Genomic DNA, 25,317 nt, shown 5'->3' with positions numbered 1-25,317 from the left:
CTCTGAGATACCATCTTACAATTGTCAGAATGGCCAAGATCAAAAACACTGATGACATCTTATGTTGGAGAGAATGTGGAGGAAGGGGAACATTTCCCCATTGCTGGTGGGAGTGCAAATTTGTACAGCTGCTTTGAAAATCAGTATGGCAATTTCTCAGAAAATTGGGACTCAACCTACCTCAAGACCCAGCAATACCATTCTTGGGCATATACCCAAAAGATGCTCAATCATACCACAAAGACATTTGCTCAACTATGTTCATGGCAGCATTATTCATAATAGCCAGAACCTGGAAACAACCTAGATGCCCCTCAACTGAAGAATGGATAAGGAAAATATGGTACATTTACACAATAGAGTACTACCCAGCAGTAAAAAATAATGACATCTTGAAATTTTCAGGCAAATGGACAGAACTAGAAAAAACATACTGAGTGAGGTAGCCCATACCCAGAAAGACAAATATAATATGTACTCACTCATAAGTGGCTTTTAGACATAAAGCAAAGAATGACCAACCTGCAGTCCACAGACCCAGAGAACCTAGACGACAAAGAAGACCCTAAGAGAGACATACATAGATCTGCCTAGAAAAGAAAAAGACAAGATCTAATGAGTAAATTGGGAGGGTGATGGGTGGGGGGAGGGTGAAAGGGGAGAGGGGAGGAAGGAAGGGTACTGGGGGAAAAAGTATAACCCAATTAAAAACAAATAAAATTAAAAGAATAGTTTGTTAAATCTGTATTTTAATAGCTTAAGTGTTTATAATTATTATAAGTATAATTAAGGCATGAAAAGAAATTTTGCTATAAGTGTGTTCACTGTTTAGGAGACAGAGAGAGACAGAGAATCGAATCAGATGAGTAGAGGATTCCAAAAGAGACCCAACAATAGAACAAAATACAGCAATTTAGACCATATCATAAAGAAAAGGATATTGCTAAATCAGAAAAGCACATTCCAATTCTTCCTCCCACTTTTGGAATAAACCATGTGCATATATCATATATCTATTTTTGAAAGATGGGAAAACCAATCATTTTAATTCCTTCCTAATTTTAAAAAAGGACTTATATTTTTATTGTGTATACAGTGTTTTGCCTGCATGTAACCTGCGGACTAGAAGAGGACACCAGATCTCATAACTGGTTGTGAGTCACCATGTAGCTATTGGGAATTGAACTCAGGACCTCTGAAGTGCAGCCAAAGCTCTTAATGGCTGAGCCATCCCTCCAGCCCCGCTCTTAATTTTTTTTTTTTGTTTTTGTTTTGTTTTTTCGAGACAGGGTTTCTCTGTGGCTTTGGAGCCTGTCCTGGAACTAGCTCTGTAGACCAGGCTGGTCTCGAACTCACAGAGATCCGCCTGCCTCTGCCTCCCGAGTGCTGGGATTAAAGGCGTGCGCCACCATCGCCCGGCCCCGCTCTTAATTTTTACAATGAAGTACTTCATATATTTCTACAGTGACCATGTGTGACTTGTGTAAGAAAAAGTTACTATACTAACATAGCTGGTGGCTAGGCATGGTGGCACATGTCTTTAATCCTAGCACTTGAGAGGCAGAGGCAGGAGGATCTCTGTGAGGTCAACACCTATGTAACAGGTTCCAGGCCAGCTACTGTGCTATAGTGAAACTCTGTCTTAAAGAAACAAGAAGCCAGGGGCTGGAGAGATGGCTCAGTGGTTAAGAGCACCAACTGCTCTTCCAGAGGTCCTGAGTTCAATTCCCAGCAACCACATGGTGGCTCACAGCGATCTATAATGAGACCTGGCGCCCCCTTCTGGCATGCGGGCACACATGGAAGGAATGCTGTACACATACTAAATAAATAAAAATCTAAAAAAAAGAAAAAGAAAAAGAAACAAGAAGCCAAACCAAACTAAGATGGCAGAAGCACATCATCCTCTTGGCTGTTCGGTAGATTTCCTATGTGCAGCTAGTTATTTTTGGCTGTGCTTTGTTCTGACCATGAGTTTCCCTCCTGCTCTGAGAGGAGTCCTTGTGAGGCATGAAGAGGCATGAGCCATAAAGCGTTGCGTCTTCACCTGCTCATCTGGCTCACGGGCACATGGCTGCACAAAGGGTCATTCATGCGGCTGCTATTCACCACCACCAAGGCTCATGACCTCAGGCTGACTTCAAGTGCCATCTTCAGAAAGTGAGAAGCATAAATGGTTCAGGAGTCCTCCATTTCAAAGAAGAGAAACTGAGTCACAGAGAACCTGCCTGTTCCTCCCTTGCTACTCTTCAGGTTGCTCTTGGTTTTAGGCTAGACAACTGGAACTGTCCCTAACTGGGTGGCGATGTCTCAAATCTCTTCTGAGTTTCAACATCTTAGTGTGGGTGTGTGAGGGGCAGGGCCTTGTGTTAATCCCGCCTGTGTGACACACCACTCCACATTCTGTGGTACATGATCTGACCAGACTCGCTCGGGTTCTCATTCAAGGCAGGCCTGGCTTCTGCTTGGCTCTACACCCTGTGGATACTTCATTCTGTCTGGCACCCTGTCTGACCCTTACCACCAATAAATACAGACCCCCAAGTCCCTCTCCATGCATGTCCCTTGATGCTCAGCTCATGTCTTCTGCTTTCTGAGGTCAAGTGGCATCGGCTGTCCCCAGGTCACCCCCTCTCCACCCCATCACCCTTTCTCAGCTGCCATCTCCTCTGTGCTCAGGAGTCGGCCTCTCTCCCTGCTCTGAACACTTATCTGTATCCAGAACTTAGCTGGACACCCTCTCTATGCACTGGTGGGGTTGGTTCCAACATCTCCGCAGATACCCAAACAAGACGATATTCAAGTACTTTGCATAAAAACATCATGGAGTTTACGTGCAACTTAAGTGCATCCCCACAATTTACTTATTTACATTAGATTACTATCTAATGTAATCTAAATATTAAGTGAGGTTTAAGAAATAAAACTCTGCACGTGTTCAATACAAATACAGTTAAACCAAATTTTACGTAGTTCAGGCTGGCTTCAGACTCACTAAGGATGATCTTGAATTCTGATCCTCCTCCGCCTCTATCCCCTAAGGACTAGATTACAAGCATGCATTGCCACTCCTGGGGAGAGCTTTGTGCATTCTGGGCAAATACTCAAGCACTCTCTACCAACTAAGCAAAAGCCTCATCACCACAAATCAATATGAGAAAATGTCTGAAATTTTATCTTACTATACATGGATGGGTGTTTTGCTTGCATGTATGTCTGTCGCACCTGTTGTGTGTGACAAAACTTTGCATGGGAAGACAAAACACATACATCCAGATAGGGAGCTCATGAGAGACCAAAGTATGAACACCACCAAAGTCCAACTTGGTGTACCATTGAGTTTTATCGGGAATATGGGTGAAGGGTTACTTACAGGGGCAGAAATGACTCAAAGACAGCTACACCACCAAAGCCCACCCCAACGTGCAACACAACTTACAAAGCCTGCAGGCTGCTTAGCAGGTTGGAGAGTGAGTGTCCCTTCCTGGTCCCTCTGTTGGTCTACACCTCTTCCAGAAGCTCAGCTAGTTTCTGCTTTTATTCCACGCAGCTGCTCCGGTCTCAGCAGCTCCTTGGTTTGTCTGAGAGTCTTCTCTGCAGCTCAGCTTCATTCCTCTGAAAGGCTCTCAGATTTTACTGTTTACTCTGGCAGGGAGGGACCCTAGTGAATCTGGTCAGTTTCAGGGACTTCCCGAAGCTGTTTTGAGTTGTTTACCTTCCTGCTGAAGGAGCTCCCCTGTAGGACGGAATGCTTTGATCTCCTAGGAAACTGCTGTATGGCAGCACCACAGGTGTACAGTGTCAGCAGAGGCCAGAAGCGGGCATGGGATTCCCCGAGAGCTGGAGTCAGAAAGATAAAGATAATTGTGAGCTGGAAATAGAACTTGGGTCCTCTGCAAGTGCTCTAACTTCTCAGCCATCTCTCCAGCGCCTAAAAACATCTTTTTGATCCTTGCTTGTATCAGAGGATGGAGAAGGGCCAACTAGAGGCACCTTATTATCTAAACGTCCTTCCTACCTCCCCTAGAAACCTGGGCACTTTGCAGGACAGAGACTGCCACCGACGATGAGAAAGATAGCAACTCTGACTGGTTGACAGACACTTCTCAGGTGCCAAGCCCAGAGTGAAATGATTTACATAATGATCTCATTCCGCAATAACAATAAACCTGTATTATCATCCCACTTCACAAATGAAGAAACTGAAGCTCAGAGTCACTTGTCCGAGGTCACCCAACTAGAAAACCATGGAGCTGTTTCCATTGCCATCAGACTACAAAACCTGGGCTTTTCACCACACTATCAACTCTTGGTCACTGTTGCTTCCATCAAATTTCCTTGACTGCTCTTTTGGGAACTGCCAGCCGTCCTCAGGTCTTGGTGATAGACAAGCCTCCTGCAGACAGACAGCCCTCTGGCTGTAGTCTCGGGGTTTTCTTTGGTGACCTCGAGCCTGGAGGGTGGTAAGGGATAAGAACACTCAAAGCTCTGTGTCTCCTTCCACCCCCCACATTCTTGCCTCTGTGCATCCCTCCCCACCCCCCCCTTTTTTTTTACAACGCCTCTCTCCCACTCCTTGGAGACATTTAAGCAGCTAGAAGATTCTCCCTGGACACTCCAGAGTCTCCGAAGCCTATGGGGCTGGCTGGTTTCTCTTGATACGAGTTGGTAAGAAAATGGAGCCGTGGCATCGGTGAAGATGCCCTAGGAGATCACCTAGACTGAAGATAAGGTCCCTCCAAGCCAGTTCACCTACCTCTTTGGGACCCTTCCCCTACCCAGCCTCCGGAGCCCTTGGGTTAAGCTCCACCCCTATCCCAGCACCTTAAAGTTTGGGGGCTGCATTTAAGCCCCAGATTTCCAAGGAGGGGGTGTGTTGACTGACTTTGGGAGGCATCTTGTCCTGTAAGAATGGAGAAAATGTGGCAGAAGCCACAGTTGCTGCCTCCAAGGACATCTGTATAGCTCCCCGGGGACCCTCTGCCCTTTCCCCCTCCCACAAGCCTGGGCGAGCAGGGACCAAGCTTGCTTGTTATCACCTGACGCTGAGCAGCCTCTGATCCCATTGGTGGAGCCAGATTCGGTCTGGCTCTCCCGTTCCTTCTCGATTTCTCTGCCTCTCTTTCCTCCACGCTGCTTTGATTTCGCTCTTGCCTCTCTCTTCTAGTGCACTCACTCGCAGGGCTGCCTGTGAACAACGTTGTCTTCTTGGTCTTCTTGCCGGGGGCAGTAGCGGTAGCTGCAGAGCTTGACAGGAGTGGCTGCCTGTGGGGCATGGAAGCAGCCTCCCCGGTAGCCCAGAGAGAAGCGAGCGAGCCCCGCTGTCTGTGACCTAGGAGTGAGGCTGCTGTCCCCTGCGTGGGGAGCTCATCATCCACAGAGAGTCTCGCCTTTCCTTCTCTTCCAAGTCTCCCTCTGCAGGGCCGGCTAAAGCCAGGTAAGTGCGCTTCTTCCCCCAAACCATCCTGCGTACCCTGAAAGGCTGAGAGCTGTAGCCACCAGGGTCCCACAGCTGTCCTGGCTGTCCCTCTGGGTTGCCAGGCCTGGCGACCTTGTCCCCTTTCCCCTAAGTCCTTGGCAAAGAGCTTAACAGCTGGATCTGGTCTCCGCGGCGACACAGTTAGTTACCCCGTGACCATTCTGCGCAGCCGGCGATGCCAAAAGGTTCAGCTGGGTGGGGGAGCTTTCCCTATATATGATATGCCAGTGGCTTTTTGGAATGAGCTTGGGGAAGGGGCCCCAGTGTGTACAACGTGTCTGCATGGTTGGGAGGAGGCTGTAGGCTAGCTTGCGTAGGTAGGTCTGTCTCCACTCAGTTAGGTTCCTTTGGGGTTTCTGACCGGCTTATGTTTCTGAACATTTTTGCGCGTGGGGTACATGTGTGCGGGGGCAGCGTTTATCTGAGTAGCCTGTGGGCATATGTGGGCAGGGGCCCCAAGAGGCAGTATTTTTAGGGGGTGGACATGTCACTTGTCGTGTGGGTGGGAGTGCATGCTGAGGGAGTAGTGTAGCAACCAGGCTGTTTCTACGCGGAGGGGCAACTTGGGGCGAGCTGAGGTGGGTAGGTGGGAAGTGTGGGCACAAACCTCTGTTTGTGGGCAAACTTGAGTAGGTGTGCAAACCTGTTGGCCTGTGAAGAAGCAGGCAGACCAACGTGGCCAGAGGCAAACATGTTTTCAAAGTCTGTGTCTTGGAACCTCCGTGGGGAATATCAGGATCCAGGCAAGGATTGACGTGTGTTTGAACGTACATGTGTGAACAGGCAGTCTTGTGGGCTGCTTGCCTTCTTGGGGGAGGCAGCGTTGCATATGTGTTGGTGCCCGTGACTTCCTCTTTTCCCCAGATATGATTTGTGATGCTGAGGGGCACACGCATGTGGGTATGTGTGAGCCTGTGGACATGAACGTGTGTGCGTTGACATGAAGGCAGCAGCTTTTTGAAGGGGAAATACTGGGACATTCTTAGAATGTGCCAGGTGGAGGAGGGTACATCCATGCGTAGGTGAGCGTGGAGGTTTGAGGATGTCTAAGGAGGCGTGTGCTGAGGAGTGTGGGCACCCCTTGCACATGTGTCTGTACGTGCATGCCTGCCTGCGTGGGGGTGTGTACATGCTTGCTTAGGGTGGATTCACATGGGAGTGTGGGTGTTCCTAGGGTGTTGCCGCAACCCGTCCCTCACAGGCTGCCCTTCCCTAGGCATCTGGGTGTACAGAAGCGGGATTGACACCCGCCCTTCGTCCATGCTGGCTGGCTGCCCTGGCAGGGTCGGTTGTTCCTACTCTCCCAGACCTTAGGCTAGGGTGGGGTGCAGCTCTCCCAGAGCTGGAGAGGAGAAGGGATGAGAAAGCACCTGGCCTGGAATCTCCACCCACCACCAAAGCTGCCCTTGCCTCTGGGAAGACTCAAACGTGAGGACGGATCAAGGCAGGGACAGGTGTCTGCTCAGGGCAGGCGTAGGCTGGATCCCACGTAGGTGGGAGCCACTCAAGCGCTCAGGTGGGAGTGTGTGTTCATGTTCATGGGTACAGAAAGCTCCCTCCGAAGCTTCTTGTCAGGACCCAAGGCATTGCTAATCCCTTGCTGCTCCACACCTCTTTCCAAAATTACGTACAAGAAGTATTATTGTCGCGTTGTTTCTGATACCCCGTCCCATTTTGTCTCGTTTTTGGAGGAGACCTGGTAGCATCCCCGTGTTCATTGACCATCGTTTTCGTACGCATGAAGCCAGGAACATTTGACTGCAGGGAGGGAAGCTAAGACAATACTGGACTTGGGGAACACCTGGGCAGATGAGGCCATCAACCTTACCCGCACTCCTCCTTGTACCTGCCTTCCAGGCAGTCCACAGATTAATTTAGTGGTGCCGGGCTCTGGAGCAGGCTTAATTGACAGGAAAATGTGGGTTGGATTTTTCTGGGAGCTATAAATAAAAGTACCTGATTTTGCAGGCACAAGGTGCCCTCACCCTAGCTCCTGGGCAAGGGAAGGGGAAGAAAGATGAGGGCAGAGAAGGAGGTGCTGGGAGATGTGCTGGGTTACAGGCTGCAGAAGAGAAGCCAGGAAAGACCCTGAGCGAGTCCACCCGCTGCTCTGTGTCTCTTCCAAGTGCCCCATTCCTGGGAGAACCAGGTTATAGACAAGCCCAGCTAACTCTAGCCTGGTTAAGCACAGTCAAGAAAGATAGTAGTCTTTTCCATGCCCAAAGGGCACAAAGTCGGGGTAGACCTGAAGGAATGGGAGTAAGAGGCAAAGGAAATTTCAATCATTTGAAGAATACAAAAGAGAAAAGTAAACAGTGGGAACACAGTTTTATCTCATGTACACACTATACGTGCACACACAGCCTTAGTCCGTAAGAAAGAACGCAGCCTCCAGATGTAAGTAATTTGCAGGTTGTGTGGACATATCGACATCCTCATCTTTGGGGATGAATAAAGAGGATAACAGTACCTATATATCCCCCAGACTGTGTGAGATGTTAGCAGTTTGTTGGCCCCCAATAGATGTCAGTGTTGAAAGTAATTCTTTAAGCCGGGGGCGGTGGCACACATCTTTGATCCTAGCACTCAGGAGGCAGAGGCAGGCAGATTTAGTTGGAGGCCAGCCTGGTCTACAGAGTCCCAGGACAGTCAGGGCTACACAGAGAAAACCTGCCTCAAAAAGACCAAAAGGAATTCTTTAAAAGAGCAAAGTAAGCACACACTCCCAATCTCAGTGCTTGGGAGGCTGAGGCAGGAGGATAGTGAGTTCAAACTCTGGTCTGAATAGGAAGATCTTTTCTCAGAAAAGAAGAGAAGAGAGAAAGAAATAAAGGAAAGAAAAAAAAGTCAAGTGAATCTGTGAAGATAGAAACTGCACGTCAAAGTAATGGACCAAAAAGAGCTTAAAGCAGGCTGTGGCCCATACCGCCCCACCCACCAAAGATCTATCCAGAGCGTTTGTCCCTCCATCCCTCCACAGCAGGGCCCCTAGCTGCTCCAGTCACTCTAGGGAGGAGTGAGGCCAGAGCCACAGGGTCTTGGCACCTGTGGACTCTGGCTACCCCTGACCTGCCACCTGCCTCAACCCTCAGGCCTCGGCCCCTCAGCAGGTGCTTCCTGTGTACCTCCTCCTCCGGAGCCTCTCCACTCCCACCCATTCTCTTTTCACGCCTGCTGGCTAAGGGCCCCTCCCTCCTCAGCTCCATCTGCTGCAAATCTGTCCCTGCCCAGTGTTTGCAGCGTTCCCACTGCCTCTGCCACCTGTCAGGTGCCGTCTGCTCTGTGGACCCTCTAAGGAGAGCCAATAGCCCCTTCCAGAGGCTATCCCGTCTCACCTCGGGCCCCTCCTATCCAGGCTAGCCCCCTAGCAATCTTTTCCATCACCTCAATGAGGCAGGGGGCTTCGATGGGTACGCGAGAGACTCCACCTCTCAAAGCATGATGGGAGCAGCACATTCCAGAAAGCCCTGTGACGGGAGGGAGATGCTAATCCTTCCTCTGGCTCTCAATCCCCACAGGATCCACACCAGAGGGGACCATGGAACTGCTGTCCACCCCCCACAGCATCGAGATCAACAATATCACTTGTGACTCTTTCCGTATCTCCTGGGCCATGGAAGACAGTGACCTGGAGAGGGTCACCCATTATTTCATTGACCTCAACAAGAAGGAAAACAAGAATTCCAACAAGTTCAAACACCGGGTGAGTAAAAGACGTCCTGATACCCTCCCCACTCCTATTTTACGTGGAAGCAAGCAGACAAATAGGGACGCAGTAGATGCCTGGCCAAAATCCAGACTCTTCTCACGGGGTCATCTTGCCAAAATGATCTCACCTTTCTGAGCCTCAGTGCCTTCCTTGGTAATAATGGGATGACCACACTACCCCCATAGAGCTGTTGAAAAGACTCCGTGGGAGATGTTTTTGTGCTGTTTGGTCCCATGCATACCACAGCTCCAACGCTGTTATCCCCTATGGCTGGAACTTCAGCCCAGGACTCAAGGGTCATACTTGTGGTTGGGTGAGCTATGTAGGCACCTTTCATCTGGGTATGTGATACTGTACACAGTCCTAGGTATTCTCTGCTGCGTCCCTGCCTGCTAGTCTATTTCCTAGGTGTAGAAAGACATGTAGGAGGATGCTCTTCAGTGTGTCCCTTCCCCAGGTTAAAAGCCAGCATAGGAGCAGGTGGGAGGGAACCTCACATCTTCTCCAGCTGCATGCATAGGATGGGGAGAGTTCAGCGTGAAGGATCTGACTCCCAGGGTGACAGCCTTGGTGTGGGCGCTCTCACTTCTCTTCCTCCCCCTCTCTCTCCCCCCCCTTTCTGTTTCCCTCTCCCGTATTCCCTCTCTCTCTCTCTTTCTGTTTCTCTGTCATTTATTCTCTCTCTCTCCCTCTCTCCCTCTCTCTCTCTGAATCTGGCTCCCCAGATCTGGGTGTCTTTTGGCAGGCCAGTTGCCACGGTGACGTGAATGTTCCACACCATCCCCTTGGCCCTCCCCCCAAAGAATAAGGCATATTTTTCTCTTCCTCCCTGGCTTCCCAGCATTTGCTGTTGCCGTGGAGACAGCATTGCAGTGTGCAGATTTCTCAAAGTCTCCCTCAGAAATGAAGGTCTTGCCACCTTCAACTTTGGGGCCCTCCTCCCTAGTGGTCTTTCTCCTTAGTTCTCAAGAGAATGGGGCATCATGGGGCTTGAAGGAGGTAGCTTCAAGCTACTGCTTGCCTCTTCAGTGAGATGGTGGCTGGGCCACAAAACCGTGGAGTCTCTGAAACTCCGATCCTCCTTGGGAGGAAGAGGAGAGATGTTTTGGGGGAGTGGGGATTCCAGAATAATGGCAAGATGGAATATGACTTCAAGACTGATCTTTGGTTCTCTATCTGTACCCCTCTCCTCAGGATGTCCCCACCAAGCTCGTGGCCAAAGCAGTGCCTCTGCCCATGACAGTGAGAGGCCACTGGTTCCTGAGTCCCCGTACAGAATACAGTGTGGCCGTGCAGACAGCGGTGAAGCAGAGCGATGGGGAGTACCTGGTGTCTGGCTGGAGTGAGACTGTGGAGTTCTGCACTGGAGGTGAGACCCTGATGGTGCATGAATACCCTGCCTCTGTCACACATCTGGCTTGGTTGGGCCACGGAGGGGGGAACTCTTCATCTTAGCCTGGCATACACAGAAACATCTGCTGCATCCTGGGTGCTATGCTTAAGCCAGAGGGGTGACATAGAGTCTGCCTACACATTGGCAATGCCACCTGCATGAGGAGTGGAACTACTTTCTGGCTTTTTTTCAAGGGAAATATATATATCTTTATTTTTATGTGTACATGTGTGCTTGTGTGTGCACACATACATTTGAGTGCCCACAGAGATGAGAAGAGAGTGTTGGATCCCCTGGAACTAGAGTTACAGGTGGTTGTGAGCCGCCCTATGCTGATGCTGGGACTTAGACTCCTGTCCTCTGCAGGAGTAGCAAATGCTCCGCATGGCTAAGCCATCCCTTCAGCCCCAAGAATATATATTTGTCCTCGTGGTAAATAGATGTAGCATAAAACTGGCCATCTGAACCGTTTCTAAGTGCAGAAGCGTTAAGGGGGTTTATATTGTGATTGTGCATCCAATCTCTAGAACTTCTCCATCTTGCAAAGCTAGAACAGTATACCCTAGGAGCCCTCACTTCCCATTTCCTCTCCTCTGGGACATGCCTACCCCTGTTTGTTCTGTCTTTCTGATCTTTGACTCTGCAAGGTGGCTTGTATGAATGAGATCAAAGTATTTGTCCTTTGGGGACTGGCTTATTTCTTTTACCTGAATATCGGCAAGACACCCAGAATTTCATTCCTTCATTAGGTTATTCCATTGTATTGACTAAATCATGTTTTGGTCACCAATAGTCTACCGCTTGTCATTTGGTAGCTCAGTAACATTTTGTTTATCCTGAGTATCTCCTTAGCCTGGAAAAATGGTTCCCATCTGGTGGTATTGTAAGGTCTCTTAGGCAGAGCCTCACTCACAGATTCTAGCCTGAACAAACACTACCTTGTATATGCTTGTCACCGATAGCCAAGGAGCTGCCCCAGAATATTCTATCCCTTTGGTGTCCATGTGCGATCTGCTCCAGATTGCTCTCTGTCACAAGGAAGGGGCAGAGAACATTCCCTGCCCTGGGGCCTCCAAGGCTGCTGGCTCCATCCTCTGCCAAATTCTGTGCCCCCGGTCTCCTTGAGTGGCCATACCTGTACTAGAGCGGCACGGAGAGGCATCTTGGTTTGCCCCTGCCCCCAAACTGCATATGCAGTGGGTATTTAATTTAAATTGAAGATCTGGAATTGGTGTAGTTGGGTCTACCCTACCTTTTCCAGAGACCAAGCACACAGAACTGCAGTGCTCCCATAAGGAAAGGGCACCTTCAGCGCTACCATAAGGAAAAACCACCTTCCTCTAATGTGTTCCAAGACACTGTGTAGCCACCCACTCTGTGCAGGTCCCAAGGCCCCTGGTCCAGTCTCGGGGCAGTTTTCCTGTCCTGGTATCAGCCCTTTTTATTTATCCCAAATAGAGAGGCTCAAGTAGACAGCTAATGCTTTAGCCCCTCTTTACTGAACGCTCACCTGAGGCCCAGGCTTTGATTCATCCTCAGCCCCTACTTAGAACTACAGTTAGCCACCACACTAATTGTGGAGTAGGCTCTCACCCTGGGTTTGAAGGACCTTGTTTTTTCTCTCTCAAGTCTTTACTTTTCCTATTGACCTTCTTTTCACTGGGATGGCAGTCTTGGAGCCCCTGGTATAATGACAGGCATTCCTCTGTCCTTTCTGGACTCAGAGGACCCTGAGCCTCTGGCAGTGCTGCCACAGAAGTGAGAACAGACAACAAACAGTTCTTCATGTTCCCAGTCGAGGCCAGCTGGCCTGTCTCATCTGAGTCCAGGCTATTGCAGAAGCTCCCCTGTTGGTCCAGAGGATGAGGTTGCCTGCAGGCTTGGTGGGTGGTGTAAAGAGGAAGAAGTTGCCATCCTGCAGTGGATCTTTTGCTCATCTCACCCTACCCGGACTCTTTACAGATTATGCCAAGGAGCACCTGGCCCAGCTGCAGGAGAAGGCTGAGCAGATCGCTGGCCGCATGCTCCGCTTCTCTGTGTTCTACCGCAACCATCACAAGGAGTACTTCCAGCATGCCAGGTAGGGCAAGACAGACCGGCAAGGGCTTCTCCTTTCCCGGCTCTTCCTCTATCCCAGCATGCCGCAGCAGAAGTATAATTGCAAGTTTAGGACCAGCCTGGGCCACACAGCAAGACCTTACTTCAAAAAAAAAAAAAAAGACTAGTACTTTAAGTACTTTAGGGTTGGGGCTAAGGAAGGATCAAGGACGTTGAAGTAGGGCTTCCTGGCAGAGTCAGGTAATAAGTTCTAGGTATGACCCCACCTTCTGGGACAGTCCCTGCAGTCTATCATGCACATTAGCTCTCTCCATTTCAGGACCCAGGAGCACAGAGGCTCCAGAGAAGCATTTTTGGGAAATCTTATAGGATACTGATAAGAGGCAGGTAGGAAGCCAAAGGCCAGGACTTGGAGGATCCCACCCACGTGACCCACCAGCATAGCCTCGAACTTAGTTGTCAGTGGCTCCCGCTTACATTGCTTTTTTTGAGGAGAGAGGCGGGGAGCAGGGAAGAGGGGGAGAAAGAGACAGACAGACCAGCTCTAGTACTTCAGCCTACTGATGTTGAGCCCAAGGCACCAAGGGCTGGCAAGTCACTTGTCTCTCAGGACAGCCAGGACGAGGTCTTGTCCACCCTCCCCCACGTCTGCTGACGCCGCTTCAAGTCTATGTCCTTCTAAGCTAGGTCAGGGCAATCTGCCACAGTTACTGTCTTTATCATTACTGGCAGCTGTGGTGGGCGTTCCCCACCCGTGCCCTAAGAAAACAGTAAAGAACCGGAGTCTTTGGTACTTCTCTTAAAGAAGAGGCAGTGAGCCTGTTTAGGCTCCTTTTTTTTTTTTTTTTCAGAATGAAAGAGACAAGGGATACCCACCTGCACCGGGCTGCTAATTGGGGTCCAGGGCACATAGACTAAGGCAGAGGAGTCTCATCCTCAGAGTCTGGCGAGGGAGACAGCATGAAAGGACTTTATGTCTGTGATTTAGTGGAGGCTGCAGGTTAACAGAACTGCTGGAGTCGGGCTGGCTCGTTCTCTGCTCAGCTACGTATTGCAGCCTGGTTCCAGCAGGGCTAACTCATGACATTTCCCCTTCTCTTTGGCTGTCCTCCCTGGTGGGCAGGACCCACTGCGGGAACGTGCTGCAGCCTTACCTGAAGGACAACAGTGGCAGCCATGGCTCCCCAACCAGTGGCATGCTGCACGGTGTCTTCTTCAGCTGCAACACGGAGTTCAACACAGGCCAGCCCCCACAGGACTCCCCTTATGGCCGCTGGCGCTTCCAGATCCCTGCCCAGCGCCTCTTCAACCCCAGCACCAACCTCTACTTTGCGGACTTCTACTGTATGTACACAGCCTACCACTATGCCATCCTGGTACTGGCACCCAAGGGCTCCCTGGGGGACCGCTTCTGTCGTGACCGGCTGCCCCTCCTGGACATTGCCTGCAACAAGTTCCTGACCTGCAGTGTGGAAGACGGAGAGCTGATCTTCCGCCATGCTCAGGACCTCATCCTGGAGATTATCTACACCGAGCCCGTCGACCTGTCCCTGGGCACGCTGGGAGAGATCAGCGGGCACCAGCTCATGAGCCTGTCCACTGCCGATGCCAAGAAAGATCCCAGCTGCAAGACCTGCAACATCAGCGTGGGCCGCTAGGGACTCCTGGGGAGCTGGCGGCCTGGGGAGAGATGGCAAGAGAGCGGGGATGTGTGGCTTAGGTTTGGGGAGCTGGCTTTCTCTTCCTCCCCCTGCTCCCTCCACTCTGTCCATCTACCCTTCCTCCACCCTGTTGTTGGTGACAACAGAAGGTAGTCCTCTTGTTAGCATGGCCCATTTCAGGCCTGGTGGACTTGGGGTGGGGGCGGTTCTCGGCAGGAGATGACTTCCTTTTCTGTTTTTCCTCTTCTGCTTTTGGGCCTCAAGCAGGCCTCTATCTCCCAGAGTCCTCCCTGCCTCCTGGGCCAAAGCCCGTGTGTAACCTGGCCTCCACATAGATGCAGAAAGTTGTGGGGCACCTCCTTCTTAGCCCCACCCACCCCACTCAGGGCCACCCCAGACAGCCCCCTCCCTACTCAGCTGGGCCCCAGGTCTTTGACACCTCCAGGCCAGGACCCTCCCTCTATAAATAAGCTCCTGCATTGCTGTCTCACCCTGGCTGCTCCTCCCCCTACCCCCGGAGCCCTCTTCCCGCATGGGAGAACTGTCCATCCTTTCTGTCACTGTCATCAGCCGTTTAAGATACCCTCCCACTTTCTGGAAAAGTACCCTCTCTCGTTTCCTAGTTTGGAGGGCTCTGGGCTCTTGAGATTTTACTTTCTTCTGTCTGGGGATGATATATTCCTTGGCAAACCTTCTCCCTCGCTCAGAGAGCACAAGGGCCTAAAAGGAAAAAAAAAAAAAAAAAAAAAAAAACAGCTACTGGGGTCGAGGAGGGGGAAGGAAACCCCGAGACCTAGTCCTCAGCCAGAAGTGGGCCACCTCATGTCTTGATGGGTCTGATAGAGCTAGAGAACCGAGTGTGGCCCGCAGAGCCCTGCCACCCTGCCCAGCTGTGCATTTTGCTCGCTCCCTTGCCCGCTCTGCCTTCGAGTCATGACTGTTCTGTGCTGTGTGTGAGCCCGACTGTGGGCTTCTCCGTCATGCCACCTCCTGCCCTATCTGGGCTGCTCCCCTGGGGAGTTCTTGATGGGTCCCCCCCCCCACACACACAGTTTCCCATGTGTTCATCTTGTTCCTGCTGTTGTCTGGGTCAGGAGGGTGGTGAGAGTGGGCAGGCAGGTGGGGAGGTAGAGTAGAGGGAGGGCAAAGTCACATTTTCAGAGGTGACAGATGACACACAGGCCTCTGGATTTCTGTGAAGGACAGAGGAGCTGGCAGGCCCACAGGGCCATCCCTCTGAGGGACAGGTGAATGGCTGGTCTCCAGAGGTGATGCTGGTGGACAGCAAGCACCTCATTGGAATGGCACAGGAAGTCTGGGATCCTGGGAAATGTGTGTACAAGAGGATCTGACCCCTAAGCCCCTCCCCCTCTGCTGACAGCGCTGCTGTGGGCGTGGCTTGCTGCCTTGTCCTCTGTCCCTGGGTGGGGTACACCCTCCTGTGCTGTGCTTGCCATGTGCATCAATAAACCACCATGGCCCAAGGGCTCCATCTGTCTCGGTCCATTCAGGCAACCACAGTGAAACGCCACAGATTTACAAATAGCAGGACCTTTTCTCTCACTGTTCTTCAAACCGAGACTCGATGTCTGGGGAGGGCCTGCTTTCTGATGCATAGACAGCCATCTCTGCCTGCTTTCTGTGCACCCCACAGCCCCGCCATGATGGAAGGGGTGAATAAGTTTCCTTAGCCTTTAAGTTTTTAAAAATATTTTATGTGTGTGTCAGTACACCATGTACCTGTCTAGTTCCTGTCCAAAAGAAAACACTAAAGGCTGTGAACCACCACCAGGTAGGTGCTGGGACTCGAACCTGGGTGCCCCTAACTGCTGACCCATATCTCCAGCAACCCCCCCCTTTTCAAAAGCTAGGGTTTCTAGTCCAGTCCAGCCTCCTGCTCCCTATGTGAGCTGAACTTGGAACTTCTGATCCTCCTATTCCTGCCTCCAGGGTGCTAGGATCTATAAGGACATGAAGACTGGATGTGGGGCTCTTTGCACGCTAGAGCAGCACTCTGCTGGACCACAGCTCAGTCCACCTTCCAGCCTCCTTTATAAGGGCACTGATTCCATTCCTAAGACTCCATCCTCGTGAAAGGCAATGCCACCTCAACCCAACACTGGGAGTTGAATTTCAATATGAACTTTGGGTTTGGGGTATATGCAGGGCAATATGGTAGTGGCTCTCTTCGAGATGAAAGAGAGATGAACGGAGTGGTTGAGTTGCTGTAGCCACCAGGGACCTCACATGGGTATGCCACCTGAGGCCACCTGAAACTGCCCCAGTAGTGAGCCCGAATCCTACAGTGGGTGACAGGCACAGCTTCACCCGTGAAAATGACTTCAGAGATCATCTTGTCTCCCTCCCTCCCCATGCTTTCCAGATGTCGCACTGGGGTGTCTAGGGAATGTGTGCCTAAAATCCCTGTACCCTGATGGAGTCCTCCCTACTGGCACAGCCTGCCATGGCTCAGACCCAGGTGCCGCTGGATTCCCCTCTCCCGAGAGCCCTGTCTCCCCTCCTCCCTGGCAGGACTCCGCGGTTGCAGATCTGAGTCACCTCTGTGCCTATTATTATAGGCTTATTAAAATGGCTCTCAGCTGCAGTGGAAATGTTCCAGAACTGTCGGAGGTACCTTACCAGCACTAGCCCTGCCTGCGTCAGGGCCAGGTTTACATGTGTCATGGGGCCTGGCCGCTCTGGGAGAAAGGAAAACCCAAGGGCAGTTTACCACCGCCGAGAGCCTCCTGTGCAGGCACCAGCTGAGGACTTCCCACACAGCAGCTGGGTTGGTCTACATGGCGTGGTATTCCTACCTCACTTTGGGGAAACTGAGGCGCAAAGAAGTTTAGAGGCTTGCACGTGTCTATGGGAATTCAGAAATGGGAACATTCCACTCGGAGCCCCTGTGGCTGCCTTCTTGAGAGTATATCAGTTTGAGTGTGACAGTTAGAAAGACTCAGTCAGGGGCTGGAGAGATGGCTCAGTGGTTAAGAGCATTGCCTGCTCTTCCAAAGGTCCTGAGTTCAATTCCCAGCAACCACATGGTGGCTCACAACCATCTGTAATAAGGTCTGGTACCCTCTTCTGGCCTGCAGGCATACACACAGATAGACATATTGTATATGTAACAAAATAAATAAATAAATATTAAAAAAAAAAAAAAAAAAAAGAAAGACTCAGTCAGGGGCTGTCTCCCACTTAGTGACCCTTCCCACTGTTCTTCCAGCTAACCAACCACATGCCTAGCTTCAGAATGACACCAGGGGGGGCTATAGAGTTACAAATGTCACACGGAGGCTTATTTTAAAGGAGTGGGTAGCAGCAAGCCCAGGGTTGAAGGATCAGGAGTGACTTTTGCCTCTGGGCAGTGTGGATTCTCAGAGCCATTAAGAAGGGTGGGCTTCAGCTGTCCTTTTGAAAGACCTTCTGGGTCTCTTGGAAAGAGGGACTGACTCACAGTCCTCATACTGGGGGACAAGGGTAGAGAACAGAAGTAAGCCTGCTTCCTTCTCTGTCTGGATGGGCACTCCCAGCACATGAGCGACCCTGGACTGTGTGCCTGGCAGAGAGAGGATGGGCAGACCACCCACTCCAGGCTGTGCTGGGATTCTTTCTCGCTTAGGGTCCATCTGACCCAGGAAAAGGGGATGCATACAGACATATACACCATCCACATAGGGATTGATGCACACCCCTTCCCTGGCACTGGCTTTGGAGGAAGCAAAGGAGGTCCAAGGTGGATTGTGGCTAAAGGACCTTCGTTTGTCTCCAGGGCTGAGTGAAAAGGGAACTGAAGGCTAGGCTCAGGGTTATATATAGGTAGGTGCTCCCCTATACACGACACAGGCACAAACACATGGTCGTACCCATTTCCCTCCAAGGCCCACATGACCCCCATATTCTCCTCTGCACTACTGTGCACCCAACTTCCCTGCTTCCTCTTTGCTCCCTGGCCAGTATCTGTACTTTTAGTCCTTGGTGGAAAAGAGCTCCGCCTGCCAGAGCGGAGTGAGCAGAAGGCCAGTTCTATGGGCTCCGGAATTTCCTCTGTCTTCTGTTTGTGACTTCTCTCAGCTAGAAAAAGAGGTAGCTGAGGTCCCAAGGAAAGGACAAAGAGGGACTGTACCCTGAAATGGAGAATGGTCTGATTTAGGAAGCCGAGCTGAGGTGATTGCCCATAAAAGTGTGGCCGCAGCATCTGGAGAAGATTGGAACCAGATGTTCTGGGATGGGGGCAGGGAGGGCGTCAGGCAGGAGCAGCAGCTCTGGTCAGGAGGTTGGGTTAGGTTTGGGGGGGCGGGCAGTGGGGTGGCTCATGGCACTCTGGGGAGAACACCTGGCTGCCCTCTCCCCCGAATTCTCCAAGGCAGGCATCACTATGTTTGCAAACTGGAGCAGCCAAACTTCTCACAGATTCCAGAATCCGCCTTGTGCGTAGGGACAATCAAGTACAGGGCGGAACTTGGGAGGTACCCAGAAAGGCCACCAGCTGGCCAGAAATATGTCCTTGCTGCCCCACAGGCACCGCTTTGCTGAGGGCTAAGCATGCTTGCTTCCCTTCTGGCAGAGGAAGAGCTGCCTTGAGCTCAGAGTGTCTAACTGGGAACCGGTGTACCCAGAAGTTTGTTTTCAGAACAGTAATAGAGAGCTGTCCGGGATGGGGAGCTCTTTGGCAGAGAAAGCCTGATCATTAAGAACCTACTCTTTGCTAGGCACAGTGACAGGCTGTGCTCAGAGGTCACTTCCCTCCTTCGTCATAACCGTGGCAGAGCAGGTGTTCTATCATTAGCATGGCAGTATGACACAGCTGGGGCTAAGGGAGGGTGACTGAGTCATCCTGGGTTTGCACAGGCACCCAGTGATAGAACCAGGGTCCAAAAATGGGTTGTTGGTGTTGAAGCTCGGAACCTTTCTGCTTCTGAGACACATGACAGAAAAAGAGGGGCAGAGTTGGGCGCCCAACCTTCCTGGTTTGACAGTCGAGGCAACAGTGGGCCCTCAGTTCCTTGAAAGGATCCCAGAGGCCTCTGCATCCTAGCCTGCATTTTGGTGGCTTTAGAGCCTGGATGTTGGGGTTTCTTGACTGTCTCTGTAGCAGCAAGGGAGCTGTCAGTGGGTGGACAGGTTTAGGGAGCAGACAACCAGCATGGAGCACCTGGTCAGTGTCACAGAGGAAACTGTCCTGTGGCTGTGCTGGCCTCTCTGCCAAGATTTGAGATGTGCTCCCAGATAACACAGGCGGAAGGCTCTGCAGCTCGCTTTTCTCCTCCTGACTCTAGGAGTGGAGGTGAAATGGGCCTTCTCCCTGATGTTTCCATCATCTGGTATCTGGATGCTGGGGACACTCACTCAGAGCTAGGGGACGGTGGAGGAGCCATTGGGCCTTCCTCAGCCACAGCATCGCATATACTGCACTGGAGTTGACCTAGTTCAGATTGCTAAGTGTTTAGGCGTGAGGGTAGGCTGGTACTGGGGAGCATTGTGATTTTATCAACTCTTAAAAAACACTTCCATGAGCCAGGTGTGGTGGCACCCAGGAGGCAGAGGCAGGCAGATCTCTGAATTTAAGTCCAGCCTGGTCTACAGAGCAAGTTCCAGGACAACCTGGGCTACACAAAGAAACCATGTCGGGAAAAGCAAAAAACAACAACAACAAAACAAAACAAAGACCATCCCCAAAATGTTTCCACTTCCTGGAATAGCTTCCAACACTGTAAGGAGGAGAGCCTTGTTCTCCATCTTCGCCCTCTTCCACCACCGCACTTTGGCATTCTGTCCTCAAAGCCCCTCCTCCCTCCCTCACCTCTCATCATTCACGCTTCAGCTGCCATTGCCCGATCACAAGCATTTGTAGGTGAACATCTGGGCATCTGGACTTGTCCCCCGACTTCTCAGCTCCACAGTGACGGAGAACCCTGAAACCACTCCAAGAACCTACTCCATGGTCTTCATGTTGCACCCACTTCACACACTTGTTTAGGAGCCAAGACTATGGCTCTGGTCCTACACGAAAGCCAAGTGTGTGATGCTTCCATCTATGTAAGCTATGATGCTCCGCTGGGGCAGCTGCATGGGTAGGTCATCTGTCTTTAGTCATGCTGTGGTTGTTCACCAGACACCACACACACAGCTGCCTCCACCACCAAAGTGGAGAACTGATGAGTCTCAGCGGCTGGAAGTCTGAGCTTAGACAAGGTTGTGACCTTCTTGGCTCCTTTGGGCATATGCCTTAGGAACTGGAATTGCCTTCCTTTGGATTTCACAAGAACCTGAAAGGCTGGTAGAGACAACTGTGACCATTACTACAGACAATCATGGACGAGCCATTGCTCAGTTGGTAGGTGACCAGAGGGTACGGGAGATGCCATGTGGTTCCCATCATTCAGAAGCTCTTGAGTTCTGCTCATGGCCCTACAGACTTAACTCACCACAGGAGGGGGATTAGGGATAAGTGATAGGACCTCTGGACATCTCGTGTATGCATGAAGGTCTCCAGAGCCTCGTCTGTAGCCTTGTCTGAGGGAGTGGGATGGCTTCAGGCTGGCACAGGAGTAATTGGTGTTCAGGAAGGCCCTGGGTGCCTGTCTACATTCTACCACGGCTTTCTGCATAAAAGGCCTATAGGAGGTCCATCATGCCATGCTGCTCCCTAGGGGTGGGTCCAGGTGGCCAGGTAGAGTGTCTGCATCTGCCACAGGGAGGAGCTTGGGACTGATGGAAGAATCCTAGCATCTCAGGGAGTCCTGCCTCAGGGCAAGCTACTGGCTTGCTCCAGTATCGGGGTATATAGCCAGAACAGGGAGAAAAGCCGTGTCCTGCTTTCTGTGAGATACAGTCAGAAATCCTAGGGAAGTCTCAGAAAGGAGGGGGTACGGCTCTTTTCTGGCTTCTCCAGGCTCCGGTCTGGGCCTCACTGTTGGCAACGGCAGGGAGGAGGAGACTGGACAAGACAGCAGCCTTTGTCGCCTGGGGAGAGGGGCCCAAGCTGGAATGTTTACTCAGTGACTACCGAACCATCCTGACTTTCTTCTCCAAAGAGAGAGAGGATTCCTGGCGTTGGCACCCAGCCTCTGCGGGTCAGGAATGGACCTAACTTAGTCAATGTGGGTCTTCCCACTTCTAGTGGGCATGCCAGCTAGACACTCTCACAGACCCCTCCCTCCCCAGACCAAGAGACAGAAAAGCCAGATGGACAAACATACCCTAAACTTCTTTTATATGCCTCCTCCCTCCTCCAGACAGCCTCTTTATAGAATGTTCTACTCCTGTTGTGTGGGAGGGCTATAAGTAGTGTGTGTGTGTGTGTGTGTGTGTGTGTGTGTGTTCACTTCAGTGTGAAATCACACCCTTAGGAGTCCTGGAATTTTGAGAGAGAAGGCCAGCCAGCAAAACCAGGTGTTTTGGCTCCATACTGGCTCCAGACACCCAGCAAACTGACACATCTGGAAGAATCCACATGTCCCCACACCGCAGACAACATCTGGCACAGGGTATTGGCTGTAACACTTTCTGTTTATTGGCTGGGGTGCCCTGGTGTGGCTGATGAGCCTGTGGGCCTAAGAGAAGCCCTGTCTTATTTATCCACTCCCTCCTCTCCAACTCCCCACCGTATAGCTCCAAGGGGATACAGATAATTGTGCCCCTGGGAACATGGAAATGGGGGTTCAAAATAAAATCAAATTGAGGCTGGAGAAGGGGCAGGAAATGTACGGTACAATGAAGATTAGGGCTACCGGCTATACACAATACGGTGTGCAGAGTCGGCAGGGAGGCAGCAGGGTCCTGCACGGAGACTGTCTTGCCCCAGGCGGGGCCCAAGGAGGAATGGTCACTTCAAGTGTCTTGGTGAAAGCTCTGGTTCCCTGGCCCCGCCGGTGGGAGGCTACGGGGAACTGGCTTGTCAGGAGTCCCATCCCCTATCTCCCGATGACATCTGGCCCATTGGCCCTGTAGGTCCTGGTGCCTGGGGGTGAGAAACACCGTGTCACCATCTGTCTGTCACCCCCACTGTCCAGTCTGGGTGACCAAGGGAAGCAGGACCCCAGTTCCTGCTGCCATGCAGGGGTGGTCACTTCCTGCTATGGAGTGTGTCCTGGAACTTGGTGCTTGTGTACCGCAGGTGGAAGCCTTTCTTGGAGATGGTATCATCAGAATGGAACTTCACCAGGACAGAATCTCCAGCCGAGTACACTTCCTCAGGAGGCTGCCAGGGAGAAAGTGGGAATGAGGAGCTGGGATGGGGCTGCTGTCTTCCCTGCCAGAGGTCCTCAGTATCTCAAGATTCCCCATGAAGCAGGGCAGTGTGTGCCTGTAATCCTGGCACTTAAGAAAGAGAACCAGAAGGAGAACAGTCTGGGCTCTCTAGTGAGAATATTTTATATATATATGTATATATATATATATAAAATCTCTTTATAGCTAGATGAGGGTCTGGAGAGATGGCTCAGCAGTTAAGAGCACTTCCTGTTCTCTAGGAGACCTGAGTACAGTTCCTACAATGGGTGACTCACAACTACGTATGACTCCAGTTCCAGAGAATCTGATAACCTTGTCTCTAGCCTCTTTAGGTATTGCACAAGCCCCCATCCCCCGCCATTACACACAGTTAAAAATAAAATATTTTCTTAAAAAATGAAGCAGAGTTTCATGCTATTAGGAATTTAAAGTGAAATCTGGAAAGGGCAGCTTGGTGTAAGATCAGAGTGGCCTCTAATCCCAGCACTCGGGAGGCAGAGGCGGGTGGATCTCTTTGAGTTCAAGGCTAGCTAGGGCTACATAGTGACACTCTGCCTCCAAACAAAACAAACTCACCACACTCAGCTCAGAGTCAGCCATTCCTATATTTGTTTATTTATTTACGTATTCATTTATTTACTTACTCATGTGTGTGTGGTCAGAGAACAGCTTTGGGTGTCATTGATCAGATACCATCCATTATTAATTAACTAATTAATTAATTGATTGATGAGATAGGATCCCACTGGCCTGGAACTTGCCAAGGAGTGATTGTCCAGTGAGCCCCAGGCGTCTGCCTGTCTGTTTCTCTGGCGCCGGGATCGTAAGTGTACACCACTTAGAGAAGATGGGAGCGCTCTTCTCTGCCCACCTGGCTAGGCAGGGAGCCTAGATGTGGGCACTGCTGCCCTCCACCTATTTCTGCTCTTGCCCTGGTTCCTTCTAGACCCAACTTCTTGCTCTGACTCCAGACTCTGAAGAGCTGCCTCAAGTGAGGGGCCAGGGATTGAGGAAGAGAGGCAACGTTCTTCTGAGGTGGTTTTATGCCCTGGCCCCCAATCCTAGAAGGAATCATTCCCGACAGCCTTAAAGATATTTCCAGTAACTGTACCAAGAAGCCTGTCTGGGTTCCTCTCCCACATCCCCTCTACAGGCCCCAACCTGGGGACATTCCTGGAAGAGCCTCCCGATGACATTTCATTTGCTCTATGACTAAAAGGAAGGGACAAGGCAGAGAGGAGGCACTCACCTGCCAGCCAGGGATGCCAGAGAGCCTGGGTAGCCAGGCTGGAGCTACACACAGCCTCTTTTCCCACAGCCCTTTCCCCCTTGGCCCAGCCCCTGCTGCTCATGTTAGGCTGAAGCTCAGACTCTAAAGCAGTGGTTCTTCCCTTCCTAATGCTGCAACCCTTTCATATAGTTCCTCATGTTGTGGTGACCCCCCCCAACCGCAAAATTATTTTTGTTGCTACCTCATAACTGTACTTTTCCTTATTATTACAAATCTTAATATAAATATCTATGTTTTCTGATGGTCTCAGGCGGCCCCTGTGAAAAGGTTGTTCAACCCCCAAAGAGGTCTTGACCCACAGATTTAGAACCACGGCCCTAAAGGGAGGTTTAGCTGATGCTGGGCCTGGCAGCTGAGATGGCTCCAGGGAAGTTTAACCTTCTCTGGGGGCATCAAAAGAGGAGGGAGGGGCAGGAGCCAGGGCCTGCATCAGAATGGACATTGCTTGTGGATGCGTGTGAGGGAAATGGGGAAGGATGGGAGGATGAAGACAGAGGAAGGAGAGGGGAGAGGGGATGAGGGAGAGAGAGAGAGGGAGGAAGAGAGAGAGAGCAAGACCCTAATCTGTTACTGGGAGGAAAATAAGTGCATCTACAGGCTAGGCCTGGCTTTTCTTACAAACCAGTCAAAGTGATTGTGCCCACAGCTTCTGCAAATTACCCTCTAGACAGAATCTGAAGCAACCCCGAAGGCCTGCTTGAATAGCAACAGCAGCAATGGCTTTAGAACACAGCCCTCTCACCAGGGGACAGACAGACAGCCTGGTTAGAGCGACTGCTCACAGCCCCTGTTTCTGTTTCAGGCTCTAACTTCTGCCCCACCTCCACACCCCAATTAAGCCCTGGAAACTGGTGGTGGTGGTGGGGTCAAGGGTTGTGTGACTGAGGGAGAACCCTATCACTTCCCACTTCCAGATACATGCCGCAGGCCAGACCAAACTGGTCCCGAGGGAGCAGAGGTCAGGGTGGGGCCCAGGCCGGGAGTTGTAGAAACTTTTACACCGCCTAGAAAGGCCCCTGGTTCCCTGGGTCAGTATAGCCCAAGGCGTGATGGTCTCTGTAAGCAACCCCCAGGTTTAGCATATTAGCATATTAGGTCTAGCATATTAGCGTCTGCAGAGGGCCAGGCAGGGGATTAGGGTGAGAGCTGGAAGGCAATGGGAGGTCAGGAGCCAGGGGGGTGCTCACCCCAGAGCCGCAGTAGCGCCCCAGTCGGGGAGCTGTGCTGTCGTAGCCATCGAAGAGTTCCATGTAGTCATAGCCACAGTCGGTCTCCTCTTCCACCTCGAAGGTCTGGAACACCAGCTCCACACCGTAGCCTTCCTCGGCCACGATGACCCACTCGCAGTCCACCCCTCCAGGGTAGTTGTTATCGCCAAACTGGGCGTGGGAATAAAGGTCTTTGGTCTTCACATCTGCCCGCACTTGGCCCCCACACTCTGCAGGGGAGGAATGACAAGACTGACCGTCACTGATGAGAAGACAATAT

The 25,317-nt window shown here is 51.3% G+C and overlaps 2 protein-coding genes across 6 annotated transcripts in view; one reads left to right on the top strand and one right to left on the bottom strand.

Moving 5' to 3' along the window:
* Positions 1-5,141: 5,141 nt before the first annotated feature.
* Phyhip (phytanoyl-CoA 2-hydroxylase interacting protein) lies at positions 5,142-15,788 on the top strand. 2 transcript variants are annotated; one of them, XM_057786063.1, is made up of 5 exons: positions 5,142-5,437; positions 8,998-9,182; positions 10,383-10,557; positions 12,544-12,661; positions 13,763-15,788. In XM_057786063.1, the coding sequence occupies exons 2-5, from the start codon at positions 9,018-9,020 to the stop codon at positions 14,295-14,297; spliced, it is 993 nt and encodes a 330-aa protein (XP_057642046.1). In that variant the 5' UTR covers positions 5,142-5,437; positions 8,998-9,017; the 3' UTR covers positions 14,298-15,788. The 2 variants fall into 2 exon arrangements, with proteins under 2 accessions (XP_057642046.1, XP_057642045.1); XM_057786062.1 differs by lacking the exon at positions 5,142-5,437 and adding an exon at positions 6,199-6,222.
* A 6,016-nt stretch (positions 15,789-21,804) lies between these two features.
* Bmp1 (bone morphogenetic protein 1) overlaps positions 21,805-25,317 on the bottom strand; it is a 43,641-nt gene continuing 40,128 nt past the window's right edge. For 2 of the 4 annotated variants that reach the window (XM_057786106.1, XM_057786108.1), the window contains 3 exons: positions 25,017-25,267; positions 22,418-22,506; positions 21,805-22,266 (listed from right to left, as the gene is read on the bottom strand). In XM_057786106.1, the coding sequence (XP_057642089.1) occupies positions 22,137-22,266; positions 22,418-22,506; positions 25,017-25,267 (470 nt within the window). In that variant the 3' untranslated portion in view covers positions 21,805-22,136. Of the gene's footprint in view, positions 22,507-25,016; positions 25,268-25,317 lie in introns of all 4 variants that reach the window. The other 2 variants (XM_057786107.1, XM_057786109.1) reach the window with 1 other exon arrangement.

This window comes from Chionomys nivalis, chromosome 12 (assembly GCF_950005125.1).
Source record: "Chionomys nivalis chromosome 12, mChiNiv1.1, whole genome shotgun sequence".
Taxonomy (NCBI): Eukaryota; Metazoa; Chordata; class Mammalia; order Rodentia; family Cricetidae; genus Chionomys; species Chionomys nivalis.
This window is presented reverse-complemented; position numbering and strand designations above follow the sequence as displayed.

What these genes read in the sequence shown, in the direction of transcription:
- Phyhip (XM_057786063.1), top strand. Translation starts at nt 9,018, where the DNA reads ATGGAACTGCTGTCCACCCCCCACAGCATCGAGATCAACAATATCACT. An exon ending in CCAACAAGTTCAAACACCGG is followed by an intron (nt 9,183 to 10,382) that starts GTGAGTAAAAGA and finishes CCCTCTCCTCAG; the next exon opens with GATGTCCCCACCAAGCTCGT. An exon ending in TGTGGAGTTCTGCACTGGAG is followed by an intron (nt 10,558 to 12,543) that starts GTGAGACCCTGA and finishes GACTCTTTACAG; the next exon opens with ATTATGCCAAGGAGCACCTG.